A 16,283-nucleotide genomic window follows, 5' to 3' on the forward strand; every position below is an offset into this window, starting at 1 on the left:
AAGAAAATAGCCGATAGAAATATCCTCATTGATTAATCATTTCTTCAATAAAAAAGTGGTAAAATGGCCTCCATTTTAAACCACGCGGGTTCTTCATCTTTTACATTCCCAGTTAGTTTGTCCCCAAAAGCTCGAAGAAATCACCAGTTTTCCATCCGTTAAATCCCAAGGCACATTTTACAACTCCAAAATGGAAAAAAAAGGACGAAAGTGAGGGAAGGAAGCGTCCGCTTTGGATTTTCTTGGCGTGAAGGCTAAGCCGAGTTCCTAGAAAAAAAAGGTGGACTTCCTACCGGCCGTCAAACATATGCGACCGTCATTGGAGGGTTGCCGTGGAAATGAATTAGAGGCCCGCAGGCGGCATCCAAAACACTCACCGCGGAGGTAAGTGGGCGGCAGGGAATTGTTAAATGGAGCAAAACTACCGGAGAAAACATCAGCCCGAGTCCGACCCACCCACCAGTAAAACCCATTTTTCTCAAATGAAAGAGAGTATTGCACACTTTAAACAAAGACGTCATTCGGATATATCGTCACTAAAGTGGAAACTCCATCAAATGGATTTAAGAGCAAAGAAAAGAACCAAAATAGTAGGCGACAAGTGCAGGACACCCTGAATTGCTAACCAGCCAATCGCAGAGCAGTAGGAGATAAATGACATTATTTGCCAATACTCAAGGAGGATTTACAGTAGACTTTCCAACTAGGATTTAGGTTTTTGAAATGTGGGAGGAATCTGGAGTACCTGGAGAAAATCCACGCTAACCTGGGGAGAACATGCAAGTTCCACACACACTAACCATTTGTCATTGGGTCACCTAAAGTTTGATACATTTAATAAAGGGACAGTACATATTAATATTTAATAATACTCAACATTAATTAATTCATCTCTTGTTTCTTTTATTTTCTCCTTTGTTCTTGCTGCAAAACTTTTCTGTCCGGTTTGTGTCTGGTACGTAGTATTGTTCATCTACTCATTTGAGCCATTGCTATTGCCGTAGTTTGTCAACAAACGTGGTCGTCGCTCTACGCATGCGCAGTGTACTTAGCACAGCCCAAACAGAGTAAAAGGCGCGTATATTTATCGGTCCACAAAGATGAAACATTTTGAAAGTTTTGCCGTGGGAGCGACTGGCTGCGGCCGAGGACGACATTTGCTACCCGTTCGAAAGAACTCTAAATTCGCACGAGGAGCAACTTTGTCGAGTCAGCAAGCGAGCGACATTGACGGCAAGTTAAAGCTGGTTTGTTTACATGCCATTCGGCATTAGCAATCTTACAGCTACAATATGTTGTTATATATTGATTTAAAATGGCTTCTATCCACCCAATTGCCATCTTCTAAGAATGTCATATAGTATAAAACATTCTTTGTTTTGCTCCTTTGTTTTTAATGTTGCCTTCTAACTCCTAAATAATAAAACAATCGTATTTGCAATTTTTTTACGCTATAAATGTCATAGCAAACGCTTTCAAATATTGTATTTTATGGCATGAGCCAAATGTTTGTCTATAAAATACGGCGTTGTCTTACTACAACTCGTTTGACAGTCTTCAATACCGCCGTTAGATGTCACTGGTTTGCCTGTTTGTTTGATAAGAATTGGCCTCATTAAATTGGTTACCAATTAATGTAATCATAACAATTTAATTGAATGCTTTTATTGCCATTCTATAAGCACAATGAGATTTAGATAACACAGCACGCCATTTAAATCTTCTTTTTCGCAACAGGAAAAAATGGAGAAGCATTTTCGACGTCCAAGATCCGAGTTTTTATCTGGTTACACTGGACGTCGGCCGCCACGATCAAACGATCTCGGTCACGTGACCCCCGGAGTGAAAAGAAAAGCTGAACATTAACCAAGCGTGTCGGCGCGAGCTCCCCAAACAGAAGTTGGACGGCCACGAGACGGCGCCTCATGGCCACCACTTACATTGGCTCCTATTTTTCCAGGTGCCTTGCCGGGAGGCTGTCAACCAGGTGAGCGCTGCTGCTTTTCTACTTTTCTAACCCAGCTTTGGTCACTAAACGCACCGTGAAGTAAATGGCGTTCTGTCCAGCTCCGCCCCCAAGTGTTCTTGTGGGTTAAATCAAAGGTTTCAGACTCGGGTTGGTTGGCGGGCCGTTTTAATGTCAACTTGATTTCACGTTGGCCAGACCATTTTAGATAGAATATTTGCATTTTTAAATAAATTAAATTAGATTACAAGCCCTGAATATTCAGTTTTTATATGTCTAAAACAATTTTTATTTGAGTTTTTTAAAAATATATTTTTAGATTTTACAAAATTTCCTGGGCCACACAAAATGATGCGGCGGGCCACATTTGGCCCTCGGGCCGCCACTTTGACACCAATAGTCATCAAGGTTTACTCTGGCTCCCTCCCACATCCCCAAAACCTGCACGCTAAGCTAATTGAACACTCTAAATTGCCCCTAGCTACAATTGGTTGACCTTGTGCCCTGTGATTGGCTGGCCACCCATTGGGGCGTCCTCACCTACTTTCCTGAGTTGGCTTGGATGGGCTTCAGCACCCCCGTTTATTTTTCCTGGCGTTCTTTACAAACGCGATTTGATCATTTGCCGGACTTTTGAACTTTGTCCTATAAGGGAATGCAAACTAAGCAGTTCAACAGCTGGGCCTGATTACTTTGTTTTCATTTGCTTTCAAGTCAATTCCTCAAAGTCATCATTGGCTAATCTTTATGTTTCTTTGCGGAGGGTCTCAATATCGATATTATGTACAATGGCAGCCATTAGTTTTTCACAGTCAACGGTACCCTTTTTCTTCTAGGAGATTTTCCCGGAGCGTCGTGAATGGCCGCTTCCCTTCTGCCGGCTCCTCGGGCCACCCCGTAGACGCCCGTAAAGACGCCCACTCCAACTTGCTGTGCAAGCAGGAGCACCTGTACAAAATCCAATGTAAGTTGTCGCACACAAAAAGTAAAAATGTATGTGTGCAAAACTGATTCAATCCAGGATTGTAAATATGAAAATAAACATTTTAAAGGATTTCATATGGGACCATATCTGGGTAACAGCGCCCTCGTGTGTGCAAGCATGGTTAATACATCTCAGAGTTGACTGTTGTCACCTAGTGGACACAAGTGGAAGTTTAGCGACCTTTGTTTATTTTCACCAAAACACATGTAATGATCAATTCAGACGGATTTTGAATAGATATACTATATCGTAGAATGAAGTTGTATTTTTTTTTAAAGAAATAACCTCCAAATTTCAATTCCAAGCAATATTTTTTTGTTTTTCTTTTAACTCCCTCTTATGTCTGTACTGTTTTCCAGTTCACAATATCAAACCGGATTGCCTGGAAGCCTACAACGATCTGGAGTGAGCCTTTTTTATTTCAATTAAATTTCCATTGAGGTTATCCCCGCTTTAATAAGGCTATTTTTTCGGAGGGCGGAGTTGCAAAAAAAGCTCCACCTGGATGCTGAATATCCGTGCGAGGTGGTGGGGAGCTGGAACACTTGCTTTGGAGAACTTGACCAAGCCGGTAAGGGGATTCCTGCTCAAAATCCACTGCAATTTCCATCAGTTGAAGCCTTGCACCTTCAATAATAGGAGAGCGAAATGGCACAGCACACGTTTCACGCCAAGTGCCCCTTGACTTTTTGCTTGAAATCCTCACGTGGTTCGTGTGTGTGTGTTTGCAGTCCACTTGTGGCGCTACAGGGGGGGCTACCGCGCCCTGAACCAATGCCTGGACCAGCTCAAAGTCAACACGGTAAGTCACGTGACAACAGATGGCTTTTTGTCAACAAACACACTTGGGTTTACCTGCAGGAATACCTCCAGTTGTGCCGAGAGAGGGCAAAAATGTTGAATTCCAGACGGAATCAGCTCTTGTCGGAGTTCACTTTCTGGAAGGAACCTCATCCTAGACCTGGACCAAACATATATGAATTAAGGAGCTACTCACTCAAGGTACATGCACCTCTTTTTGTCCTTTTTTCTTTATGAACTTCCACTGTTTGTGGTCCGCCATTTTGGGAGTGGCAGGTCATCGCTTTTATTATTTCTGCCATTTAAAACATCCCAAAGCTTTATTTTGGCTTCTGTAGTCATGTTATTCTCATTCTCTTTTGTAAATAGCCACTTTTTTTATTCCAGTCCATTTTTTATTGACCTATTCTCCAGCAGGGTCCACAAAAGCAAAGAGGGATTCTGAAAAAGACTGTCTAACGCCTCTTTTGCTTTAAGCCAGGGACCATGTTGGAATGGGGCAACCGCTGGTAAGCCCCGACCGGCCCGACAGTCCCAGATCACCCCCCGCGAGCGCTCTCTGACGGCCCACCTCGATCTCCGTCAGGGCCAGGGCCCTCAAGCACCGGCAGGGCGTCAACCAGGCCGTGGGTGGCTTCTTCTCGCAAATTGGCCCTCTCTACGTCGTCCATCACTTGTGGGGTGAGCACCCATCAACATTTTACCGCCTCCATATTTTGTTTTGGGGGGATTTTGGGTTTTATTGCCAGTTCTCGGGCGAAACAAAGTTTCAATTCTTGCTCTGTGCACTTGACACAGCGTACAAAAGCCTTCAGTCTCGTGACCAAAGCAGGAAGTCTGCGTGGCAGAACGAAGGATGGGACGCTCACGTCAGCTACACGGGTAAGGCAACGCTCATGGCGTATTTGACGTTGCGGTTTGAATCCGTGGCGACGCTGCAACTCCGCTTACGTCGTCGTGTTTTGATTGCAGCACCGCTTGTCGAAAGCATGGAATGCAGGATTATGATTCCTTGCTCCGGTTCTCCGCTACAATGAGGACACAACAACAAGACTTTTTCTGCACATTAGGTACTCTTTTACCTGGTTTAATTTTTATTTTTTACGAGGTTTGTATGATAGTTTGGGTTAAATGTGCCCAGATTGCCTTTTTCTAGTTGGTCATTTTCTTTTTCATCCTGCCCAAGTTGATTTTCCTTAACATGCAGATGACTGGATCCAATTTGAATATTCAGTCTTTGCTCTGATTGGCTGCAATCGCTCCTCAATGACGCCAAACGTTGCTATTTTGCAATTATGCAAATCACGTTGATTCTTGCGTCAGTGTAATACTACTTCCATTACTACTGAGTTACTGCTATTTCTATTTCAAAATTATCTGTTTCGAATGCTAAATTGTTCCCAATTTGCAAAAATTAAAAGCAAACGAAGTTACCAACTACCATTTTGACTCCGCTCTCGTCACTCATACTACCAAGTGAGTCCTATTTTGAAAGTGTATTCCTGTTTAGTATCTTTTCACGTGCAAGTGTAATCGTTTTAAATGTGTATTTTGGTAGTTCACTGCATAGTGCGGCTTTTTGACTCTCACAGTTTAAATGTTTGCTCTTTTTGTCTAACTCATTCGCCACCTCTGAAATAGAATACCAACAACAATGCGAGATCGACGCTACGTCATGCTAGCGGACCAAAACTGAAAGTGGCACTGTCACTTTAAGAAAAAAAGGCGGGGTTTCTCCTGAAAATTCCGTCATGGCGCGGTGCGCTACGGTGCTGGGCTGGTCTAGACTCTTCGGATGCTTCTCGTCCTGGCGTTATTAGCGGCGTCGGGACATGGAGCTGCATATTCTGGACCACCGGCTGCGGGTCGCTAGCATCGCCAAGAGCGCCTTAGCGTCTTTCACGCACCCGCTCGTCAAATTGATATTTCTCCGACGTCGGACGCGGTAGGTAAACCGGGGCTCACGGTTCCAAACAGAGTCGTTTCTCGACGGGCACGTCGTGTGGGTGAAAGGAGTCCTTTTGGCTAGGTTTGGGGAGAAACGGTCGTGGCGAAAATGGCTTTTAATGTCGCTATTTCGGGAAAATGGGAGAAGTTTCGGGGGCTAGCAGCGGAAATGGCTTCTGCTCTTGCTAGGTGGGGAAAGTGGGAGTCCTTTGGTGGGATAGCCTGTCTTTGAGAGAAAATCGCGACGATAGACCGTTAAAGGGCGAAAATTCGCTTGCTATTTATATTAGGCTGTGTTTTTGTTCAAGTTTATCCCATTTGTTTTGAAAGAATTCCCCAATGGTGGCGAATGCAGCATTTTCTGCACGCCGCACACCTGTGGCTGGATGAAGCCACGCCCAAGGCTCCCATTGGCTGTCCGGAGTCAGCCGAAAATGCCATTCTGGCCAATAAACACAGCTTCGTTTGTTTTGGGGATTGTTGTTTACAAATGCTTCTTCCGCCATTGATATAATAATAGTAAAATGGTAAAAGTTTGCGTTTGGTGGATGGCAGTACTGGAATAGACCTCCAATCCATTTGATGTATAGAGGAGTTTAATTTAATTTTAATATATTTCATATTGCACAAATATTTTTTCAGTTTGAAAGACCGATGAGGTAGAGTTTCAAGTTTGGCACTTATGTTGGTAAAGGTTAAGGAGCCCATAAAATTCTGACTGAATGTCGTTGAAGTCATTAAAACAAATTTACAGCACGCATGTATGAGCAATTTTTCAAATCATCTGAAAGTTGTCCACTGAAAGAAAAGTTGTTTTTGTATCCCCTCCGCACCCCCCTTTTTTATGGCCCTCCTGCCAATTTACTAGAAAGCAGACTGTGCATAATGCGGTCGTATTGTGGCTATTTAATGGCCTCCCTCTGTGCTTTGTTTGCTGCGGAAATTGGAACAAAAGCTATCCCACACTCAAGCCAAATAAAAGGGTTATTAGCAAAAGGATTTTTTGTAGCTGTTTTTGCTGTGCAAATATTTGAAAGCATGTGAAAAATAATCCAATGCGATAAAAGGAGCTCTCTGGGTTGCGACAGCATTATTTTTCGCCTTCATACATGTATTTTTTTGCTTTGTACTTCTGGATTATTTTAATTTACACCAGAAAAATGCAATGTCATCAATTGAGCTCTCTTGATTGGCTATTTTTTGGATATTATAAATTTGCTGATAAATGTACTCCGTCAATGGCAACCAATGAGATCCCATTTAAAATCACATTGAATAAACTGAACTTTTTTATTTTAAACCGTTTCCGACCATTGCAAACTGACAATTATGATCAGATCTGGGCTATTTCAAATTTATACCATTGTTGAAATTTAAAATGCATATCTATTGACGTGAATAATGCGAATATTTTTTGTATTTAATTCTCCACAAATTGGCTACCTAAGAATTTAACGTAAACCGAAAGGAGCTGCCGTAGAGAGGCGCAAATGGAGATGAGCTAAAGCGCTACCTCTTTAGCACAACCAAACATTGCATATGAAGTTATGGATATAGATAGAGTGTCGCACGTGAGCCTCCGCTTTCATTTCCCGTTCCACGGGTTGACAAAATGCTTTGTGTGTGCTTTTCCAGCCAAAAAGGGCATCAGGAAGGCAACAATTGCTGGATATCCCTTCTCCTTTGCGGCCTCACCCGCATCCGAGCCATTGTTGCGCTTGCTAGCCCTGCCGTACCTGTCCAATATTTCAATTTTAATGGCTTGAAAGGTCGTTTGCAACCAGAATCAAGTGTTCTTCTAATTTCCTATCTGTTGTGGCATTGTTTTTTGGACACGTTTGGTGGAAGCCACCTAAAAATCCCCCCCCCCAAATCAAAAGGAAATGATCTGCAAATTTCTCCCCGCTAAATTCCAAATGAAAAATATTTGTGTTTCAGATGCAAGTTTTTCAGCATGACCGAGACCCCCGAGAATTACACGTTGGTTTTGGATGAGGCGGGCTTCAAAGGTGACGCAAAATTAATCTTTAAATGTTCTGTTTCTATGTTTCAATATTGTTGACTTTTTGACGACTATAAGGCGCACTTAAGTCTTTAATTTTGTGTCCAAAATAGACAGGGCGCCTTATAATCCAGTGTGCTTTGAATATGGAAAAAAATTAAAGTGCCATTCAGTGACTGCACCTTATAATGCGGTGCGCCTTATGTGTGTGAAAATACTGTAATTCATTTTAATTTGAATGCAATTCAGAGCTGGAGGCATCGTCATCGGAGCAGGTGCGGGCGGAAAGTTCGGTGTGGCTGCCGCTCAACGTGCTGTCGGACGCCAACGCTTCGGACAGCTCGCCGCCGCTGGGCGTCACCAAGATCGCCAAGTCGGTCATCGCGCCGCTGGCGCGCCAACACGTCTCCGTCTTCATGCTGTCGACCTACCAGACCGACTTCATCCTGGTCAGAAAACATTTTTCCGTCTCCTTTCAAAAAGACGATTGTTTGACTCGCTTGTCTTTTTTGTCAGGTGAGAGAACAGGACCTGTCGGTTGTGGTGAGCACCCTGAAGGAAGAATTCCGCATTTTCCGCGAGGTGGCGGGAGAGTCGCAACAGGTCCCGGGACACAACGTGGCCAACGGCCTCCACCGCGACGGGAAAGAAGGTCAGATTTCAATGCAAACTTTTATTCTAGACGTATGCCAGAAAAAATAAATAGCAAAAAAGTCCTCCAAAAAATGGGAAGCAGTTCAGGGAACGAATGAATGAAAGTCTGACGCGTGTCTTTCAGCCGTGGGGAGCACCCTCCACCCGGTACTGATCCCGCAGAACCGTTTCTGCGTCATGTCCCTGGACCCGGACACTTTGCCCTCCGTGGCCACGGCGCTCATCGACGTGCTCTTCTACTCGGGATGGTGAGGCCGCCGTCGAACACCGGGGGGCGCTCTCACTCAAAGCCCAAAACCTTTGTTTTTCAATCTCCTCTTGCCATGTATAAATACAGTAATCCCTCGATTATCATGGTTAATTTAGACCAGACATGGCCACATAAACAAAAACAACCCTATTTATTAAAATAATTATAATATTTATATATATTTTTTCTAACTTCAGTGCTGAGTCCTAGTTGAAAGGGGAGTGGCTTCTGCTTGCGAGTTTCAGCGTGGATTTTCACATTTTTATGAACTTACAAAATAAATAAAATCCCCCCAAAAATCTGCAATGTAGTGAAACTGTGATATTTGAGGGATTACTGCACTACTAACTGATGGTGAAACAAACTTGAAATTGATATTATAGCTCCAGCCCCTAAAATAGCAATACCGCTGCATTTAAACAAAAATGTCAGGTTGCCATACCAAGTAAGAGGTTTTTATGTTATGTTTTTTTGTGTGTGTTTGTGTGATTCTAGTCCCGCACAAGACGAGGCGGCATCTCCTCTGAGCTCTGACATGGAGCGCATCAAGTTCTTCTCCTTCTCCCTCATCGACGGTTACGTGTCGCTGGTCATGGACGCCGACACTCAAAGGGAGTAAGTGTGGCCCCCGGTAGACTTTCTCTCGATGGAGAATTGCCACTTTTTGACCTTGCTCACCCTCCCTCGCACTCGCAGGTTCCCCGCTGACCTCCTGTTCACCAGCTCCTCGGGGGAACTTTGGAGGATGGTGCGCATCGGCGGACAGCCGCTGGGCTTCGGTAGGGTGAGACGCTCCTTTCTGTCCGTCTCGGGCTACGTGGACGGATAGACGGACGGATGGGCACGCCAGACCTGAGTTGGACTGCCTTTCAGACGAATGCGGCATCGTGGCGCAGATCTCCGGACCTCTGGCCGACCGCGACATCTCCGCCTATTACATCAGCACCTTCAGCTTCGACCATGCGCTGGTGAGTGGACGCCGCCTTTTGTCATCTGTCTGTTGCTCAACCGGCATGTGGAGAAAAAAAAATACAAAGATTAAAATCATGAATCACAAATAAACCTAAAAATTAATTAAAAATAAACAAAACTAATTAAAAATAGACAACTAATTAAAATAAACAAAAATAACTAAAAATAAAAAAATAACAAAAAATAACAAAAAATAAATACATTAATTAAAATAAATAAATACATTAAAATACATTTTTAAACATAAACAAAATAAAAATTAACATAATAAACAAAATGAAAATAAACACAGTAAACAAAATAAACAAACATAATAAACAAAGTAAAACATGAATATTGGGTTAGCCGACGTTATTTAAGGCCCAGTGACGACTCCGGCTTTGAATCTTTAATGATGTGGTAAAGATTTAAAGGCTTCAAATGGCTGTTTTGCTTGCGCCATTGTCCCGTGTGTGTGTGTTTTGTTGTGTTTTTTTATTTTGTATGATCTTCCTCCACTACACATTTTGATGAGGCAATTTCCCCGGTAGGTCACGACACTTGCAGAACTTGTGAATGTGACTGAGGCCCCATTATAGGAAGCGTCCTTTTAATAGGAAGCTCATTTTAGCCAATCACGCCCCGCCCTCTTCGCCATCCACTCGGAAGCCTTTGCCGTTTATGGTCTGTCGTTCGAGGTGAAATCAAGTTTGAGAGGTTGTCCCTTGGCCCTGGAAAAAAAAGTGCTCTACTTTTAGGGTTAGCACGTCGCTAGTCGCGTGTCACTGGATGGGAGGTGACCAAGCTAAGACTTAGTCAGAAGGCTTTTACACTTTTGCTTTGAATTCCGCTGAAATTAAGAACAAATTGAATTTCCATTTGGTTTGCCATTGCTCACACTTTTTTGTTGTTGCAATTTTCCCTTTTATTGAGCCTGTGGTCCTTTTTTCAAAAGGTTCCCGAGGAAGACATTGCTAGCGTGAGCGCCATGCTACGTCAGCAGCGCCTGGAGACCCCCGAAGTCGACGCCCACCTTTGATGGCCACATTGTTTTTTTTTTCTATTGACGCCGACCTATTCTCCCAAAATGTAGCCGGGGCACTAAGAGCAGCAGGTTGGCGTCGTTATACGAGGTCAGTATTTTGTAAAGAAAAAAAACACACACACACACACACACACATGATAGCTAGCTAGCAGGTCACTTTTCTTTTTTTCTTTTTTTTTGCACTAATTTGACTTATTATATCCTACTTTTGGAGACACCGTTTGTGTTTCATGTGAATAAAATGAATGGAAACAACTTTATCTCGAGAATTTACCAAAGAAGTCCCAAGAAATAAATTCGTTTGAAAAAAAGATCTTAATTAGCGCCAATACAGCAATCCCTCGAATATCGCGGGCATCATCAAATAATTGCCAAGTCGGGTAACCATTATTAAAGAAAAAATATATATATATATTTTTTAGTGTAGAGTTTTAGTGGCTAACGCTGAGTTTAAGTGGATTTTTTTAACATTTTTATGAACTTTAAAAAACCGTTAGCTGAGATAGGCTCCAGCACCCCCACGATCCCAATACAGACAATTAGATGAGTATTTAAAAAAAATAGCGGATAAAAATGGCCAAGTAGTGAATTTACGATATGTGAAGACGCGCTATAACGAGGGATTACTGCTGTACAGTCACGAAGCAACAAATCGCAGGATGTCCACATTGATAACTTTCTATTTTTCGGCCTTTTGATATTTGCCCTTGTCACCTTTCGGTGACACACGCACGTCCAAAATTGCGTCCGACTCACCTTTTCCGGCTCATTTGAATACGCCCACTGGAATGCGACAATACGAATAAAATAGGTGCATTCTTAAATATCCTCAAATTCCACAAATGATAACAAATGTTGGCCAGCCATACAGAAAGAAGTATGGAATACTTGAATAGTCAGAGATCATTAAAAAAACGCACCCACACAAGGACAAGTCAGTCAGATTGGACGCCGGACGCTAGATGGACGGACACGTGACACGTGCGCTAAGGAGGAACTTTTGCGAGTGTGTCACTGGTGGGAGGTCCACTTCCAAACCATCAAAAGAGGGACAACCAAAGATCATCATCACCATGATGAGAATGATGATGATGATGATGAGAATGATGAGAATGATGATGATGACGCCGCACCTACAAGACGAGGAAGGAGGGACGACGGGACGCATTTCTATAAAATGCGGGGACGTTTCCGGCCAGGACAGGACTGTCAACGGACGATCACGACGACATGGCTCGCAACTCGGGTAAAAACTTTCTTCAATATCTTCCTCATATTTCTGGGAAAACATTTTACACTTTTACAGCAAGGCTGTCAAACGAGGGTTAACAATTTCATGTGGGTCGCCGGACCATTTTAGATGGAATATTTACATTTTTTAATGTTATAAATGGATTAAAATCCCTGAATACTCAGGTTTTTTTTTATAGAACTAAAAGAATGTTCATTTGAGATTTTCCTCTGGCCAAATATGAATTTTTAATTTTTTTTTTTGTTTAAAGGTAAGGCGGTTCGGGCTCAGGCCACCCTGCTTTTGACTCTCCTGGCGCTTCAGGGGCGTCCCATACCGGCCCTCCCCGTCCACATCGACTGCTCGGACATCGTTTTCCGACTCAAGTTGCTGACGGCCATGCTCTACAACGAAACGCAGACCCTCTTGGAGGAATACGTGAGTGGCCTTCCTCTAAAAACAAAGCCTTTTTCCATATCAAATTTGAATTATTTGACCATGCCAGTCTTTACCAAACTACCAAATTTGCATTTTTTATCAAAACTACGGCCCTAAAAAAGTTTTCTTCATCAATTTACTCACATTGAAAGTTTTTCCTTTCGGTTTGTTATCCGAAATGACGTGACAATTTACTTTGAAACATAACGTCATTCTAAATAAGTCTTGTCAAAGTGTTTTTGGAAAGTAGCCGGCTCACTTCCTTTTCCACGCCACCTCAGTCCTTTTGAGTAGCGGCGAATAGTGAGAAAAACAAAGAGAGTGGAGAGAGATTGGGTGTGAGTCATGGTTGATGCGTTGCGCTATTATTATTATTTTTGGTTTCTTCGCGAGAATCAACAATTGGAAAATTTGTGTAACAATGTGTAACCGTCACTCACCCATTGATCCTCATTAGAGGGAAGATCTTGAACCCGAATCCGGCCCGACCTGAACTAAAATGTCAATCATTACTTTGGGGTGGGCCCAGTTTCTCTCTCGCTGGAAATGAAAATAGGAAATTCCGGGTTTGATTCCGGCTCAGTCCTGCAAATCAAGTTACTAATTCGCCGCCGATTTGACCTCTAACCTCATCCATTTCCCGCCCACCCACAGAACGCCCACCACGGGTGGACGTGCCGGGCTCCCGCCATTCCGGAACACGCGGCAGCGGCGGCGAATGTCTCCGACCCGTCGGAACTCCTGGCGGACGCTTACGCCCGCAGCGTCTCCTTCAAGCGGGCGCTGGCCAAAGTCAAGGAGTACCAGATCTTAGAATGGGGCAACCCCAGAAGTGTGGCCCCCCACCTGGACCAGGTCAGGGGCAACCTGTGGTCCCAAAGCGCCCTCCTGGAAGTCTTGATCCGCCTGGCCTACCCGGCCACACCCGGCACGCCCGTTTCCGGGACGCCCGTCGTCCCCGACACGCCCTCGCCCCCTCGCTATTTTCACGCTCACGGTTTCGCCAAGAAGCGATTTGGCTGCGAGCAAATCGTGGAACTGAGGCACTGGCTCCCCGAGGTCCTCGGGGTGCTGACGGCCGACCCGGGGCCGTGCCACCGTCCCGCGGGGGACCGGCATTGAGCCCGGTCGCCGCGGAGGACGTTGGAAGGACCTCCCGAAACCCTGTTTTTTCCCAAAGAACCACTGAGACTACTTGAGCCATCCTCTCTAAAAGTGGAATCCAAATAAGCCCCTCCCCTTTGGTGGACTTTTTTGGGGGGGCGGGGGCTTGGACCAGAGGTGGCCTACCACCTGAAATTGACCCTCCACGTCCAGAAGTTTTGCCAATTTTGTCACGTTTTGCACTTTCCTCTCTTGAGGTGACTGTTTTTTATTAGCGTTATTTAACTTTCTATCTACGTTAAAGCTGTATTTTTTGGGGGGTAAATTAAAGTGCCATTTTTATAAAATGTTTCTAAACAATGTTGTTATTGCTTTTGGAGATTTTAGGGGGGGGGGGGGGGACTTCCTGTTCCGTAGTATTCCAAAAGCAACGGTAAGTGAGCTGCAAATGCACCCCCCCCCCCCAGTACACAGGAATTGAAATGAGAAGGAAGTGAACAAAACCAAGCAAAAATGACGCACACCTTTTGACATGTAACCCGTTTCAAGGGGGAGGAGGAGGGATGGCAGCCAAAAAAGAAATGGATAGAAATGACTGCATTGGTAAATTCATTTCAGTCACTTTTATTCAACAGTCATTTGATGACATGCAATGATACACTGACAAACTAGCATATTCACACATCTAGTATTTTAAAATTACACACATGGCTCATGTATATATTGAAAAATGTACAAATGATTGCCACGTGCCATGCAAAAAATTATAAAATATGAATAGTAGCATGTTGATGTATATTCTTGTGTGACAGAGCTTCCAAATGACCGACGGGAAGAAGAAGAAGAATGTTTCCAAGGCATCAATTCCAAGATGGATTTTCCCATTCTGTCATGTTTGGACGGTAAGGCAATTTTGCTTGTACTAATTATGAAGGAATATAACAATGTCTGAGACTAAAATTCACGTTTGATGGGGAAAAAAACATTTGTATTGTCAAAATTGATAGAAAAATTCCCAGGAGAATTGTTTAGTTATTTTGACATGGCTTTCCTCTATATCTATATGTACACAATATATGTAGTATAGTATTCCAAAAAGACTGGAAATGTACTTTTCTTACTTCAGCTCAGACTTCATCTTAAAGTTTTTTTCAACAAAATGACTTTGATCTTCTGAGATTTCAGTTTAAATGAATTGGAAAAATACCAAAATTGTTCTCAAAAGGTCAACGACCTCAAGCAGTTTTCTCCTCAACTGCGGTTTCCTCCATACGTAAGCCTTTCCTACGTTGTTTTTTTTTTCCGACTGAGGTACCGCAGTTCCGATGTGGGCGTGGCCACTCCCGCCCATGACTGTCCAGACCGTAGAATCGCCGCCAATGGGCCGTCTTTGCACTTTTTAGAATGGATGGAAAAGGTCAGCTCAGATGGGGAAGAGCTCCGGTGGACTTTCCCCGTAGCAGTACTTGGCTTGGGGGTTCCGGTACGTATTCTCGTGTTGAACGCTCTGCGCACATTATTGTTTTCTCCGTTAACCTCGGAAATTGTCGAAAAAATTGAAACAAAAGAGCTTTTTTAGAAAAAAATGTGAGGACGTACTTGTGAAGAAGTGCGACACTTAGCCAGGCACAGCTCAAAGACGTCCTCCACGGCCGTGAACAGATTTTGGAAGCCTTCGGCGGCACGGTTCAGGAAGCGCTCCAGAAGAATTTGCTAAAATCACAGGGAAGGGGTTTAGGGACGCCATCAAAATGCTATTTTCCTCCCCGAGGCCCGTGATTGGCTGCGATAGCCGCGAATAAGACATTACCTTGTCGGGGCGCAGGCAGCAGGACACGCAGTACTCGTAAACGCTGCAGCAGCCGTTGGCCAGGCAGCTTTTGCAGACGTGTTGCCTGCTTCGCGGCGCGTTGACGTTGCAGCAGCTGTTTGCCAGCAAGTCTTTGCGCTCGCACACGTAACCTTGGCCACCAGAAACACGTTGGCATTGCATTGGACTCCATACAAAAGACATTCCGTCTTCACTCACCCAGCTCGTCGGTCAGCAGCGTCTTGCCCTGGATGGAGTTCCGACAACGACCCGTCTGCCGGCTGCTGTTGCCCAGGTTGAAGCGCACCTTCCACGGGATGCGACGGTCCGAGTCCCTCACCTCCAAGAGTGCGCGATCACGCACGGTCCGCTCTTCCTGCTAGCACAATGCTCTTTTTTTTAGTGGAGGGTTATATTATGGATGCAAACTAGCAGCCTGTCAACATGCTAAAAAGCTAAACATGCTCATCGATTCTAGCTGTGATGTCACAACCAGAATTGTAAAAAAAAAACACAGTGGGCTTTCCCCCTAAAGCATTATTTTGGATGCAATATCTATGAAACAGTAAAAAGGTCAGGTTTGTTAGCCAAAATCATTTTTATGTAATGATGTTTATCTTTTTTTTTTAAGGTTCTCTGATTGGAATTTGCTATGTTTCATGTCTGATTCCCAGCGGATAGATGCAACCATCCGTCAGGTGTATTGGGAGTTGAACCCTCACCTGCTTGAGCGTGCTGGTGAGAAAGTAGATGAGCGAGAGTCCAAAGACCACTGCCAGCACCCAGCGCTTCCTCAGGAGCCGCCGGAGCGCCATCGTGGCATGATTTGCTGCTCAAACAAAAATTCCACCGGCTCCTCTCCTGGATTGGGCCACACTTGGATGTGCGCTGCTAAAGCTAATTTGCTCCCGAAATGACGCACGAAATGGTGAGTTTTTACAACCAAAGCGTCAACCGCATTATTTTGAACGAATGGAGCTATTTTACATGATTTAGTATCACAAATTGTGTGATAAAAGTGATACTCAACGCTTACTCGTTGCTCTGTTAGCTTGATAGCTTGCTTGACTTGACGTCAGAAGCTGTCACAAAAATGGCT

The 16,283-nt window shown here is 44.0% G+C and overlaps 4 protein-coding genes across 10 annotated transcripts; 3 read left to right on the top strand and 1 right to left on the bottom strand.

Annotated features, from left to right (window-relative positions):
• Window positions 1-1,760: 1,760 nt before the first annotated feature.
• nipsnap1 (nipsnap homolog 1 (C. elegans)) lies at window positions 1,761-5,550 on the top strand. Of its 6 annotated transcripts, none has more exons than XR_013326181.1 (11): window positions 1,761-1,987; window positions 2,803-2,930; window positions 3,311-3,356; window positions 3,428-3,522; window positions 3,683-3,753; window positions 3,813-3,953; window positions 4,234-4,261; window positions 4,339-4,433; window positions 4,551-4,634; window positions 4,725-4,822; window positions 5,394-5,550. XR_013326181.1 is itself a non-coding variant. In XM_077715781.1 (11 exons), the coding sequence occupies exons 1-10, from the start codon at window positions 1,926-1,928 to the stop codon at window positions 4,787-4,789; spliced, it is 819 nt and encodes a 272-aa protein (XP_077571907.1). In that variant the 5' UTR covers window positions 1,761-1,925; the 3' UTR covers window positions 4,790-4,822; window positions 5,394-5,550. The 6 variants fall into 6 exon arrangements, 4 of the variants coding, with proteins under 4 accessions (XP_077571907.1, XP_077571908.1, XP_077571906.1 ...); XR_013326182.1 differs by lacking the exon at window positions 5,394-5,550 and adding an exon at window positions 4,960-5,195; XM_077715781.1 differs by having other exon boundaries at window positions 4,230-4,261.
• Window positions 5,551-5,579: 29 nt separating this feature from the next.
• On the top strand, window positions 5,580-10,943 carry castor1 (cytosolic arginine sensor for mTORC1 subunit 1). The gene is made up of 9 exons (XM_077715785.1): window positions 5,580-5,697; window positions 7,638-7,708; window positions 7,951-8,150; window positions 8,218-8,353; window positions 8,480-8,603; window positions 9,101-9,220; window positions 9,302-9,384; window positions 9,479-9,573; window positions 10,512-10,943. The coding sequence occupies exons 1-9, from the start codon at window positions 5,585-5,587 to the stop codon at window positions 10,593-10,595; spliced, it is 1,026 nt and encodes a 341-aa protein (XP_077571911.1). The 5' UTR covers window positions 5,580-5,584; the 3' UTR covers window positions 10,596-10,943.
• A 169-nt stretch (window positions 10,944-11,112) lies between these two features.
• Window positions 11,113-13,684, top strand: LOC144195651 (uncharacterized). Its single transcript, XM_077715433.1, has 3 exons — window positions 11,113-11,847; window positions 12,104-12,270; window positions 12,925-13,684. The coding sequence occupies exons 1-3, from the start codon at window positions 11,832-11,834 to the stop codon at window positions 13,390-13,392; spliced, it is 651 nt and encodes a 216-aa protein (XP_077571559.1). The 5' UTR covers window positions 11,113-11,831; the 3' UTR covers window positions 13,393-13,684.
• A 294-nt stretch (window positions 13,685-13,978) lies between these two features.
• spring1 (SREBF pathway regulator in golgi 1) lies at window positions 13,979-16,241 on the bottom strand. Of its 2 annotated transcripts, none has more exons than XM_077714658.1 (5): window positions 15,907-16,241; window positions 15,404-15,560; window positions 15,185-15,336; window positions 14,974-15,087; window positions 13,979-14,881 (listed from the first exon to the last, which is right to left on the bottom strand). In XM_077714658.1, the coding sequence occupies exons 1-5, from the start codon at window positions 15,997-15,999 to the stop codon at window positions 14,798-14,800; spliced, it is 600 nt and encodes a 199-aa protein (XP_077570784.1). In that variant the 5' UTR covers window positions 16,000-16,241; the 3' UTR covers window positions 13,979-14,797. The 2 variants fall into 2 exon arrangements, with proteins under 2 accessions (XP_077570784.1, XP_077570783.1); XM_077714657.1 differs by having other exon boundaries at window positions 15,404-15,563.
• Window positions 16,242-16,283: the final 42 nt, after the last annotated feature.

Source organism: Stigmatopora nigra, chromosome 4 (assembly GCF_051989575.1).
Source record: "Stigmatopora nigra isolate UIUO_SnigA chromosome 4, RoL_Snig_1.1, whole genome shotgun sequence".
In the NCBI taxonomy this organism is placed as follows: Eukaryota; Metazoa; Chordata; class Actinopteri; order Syngnathiformes; family Syngnathidae; genus Stigmatopora; species Stigmatopora nigra.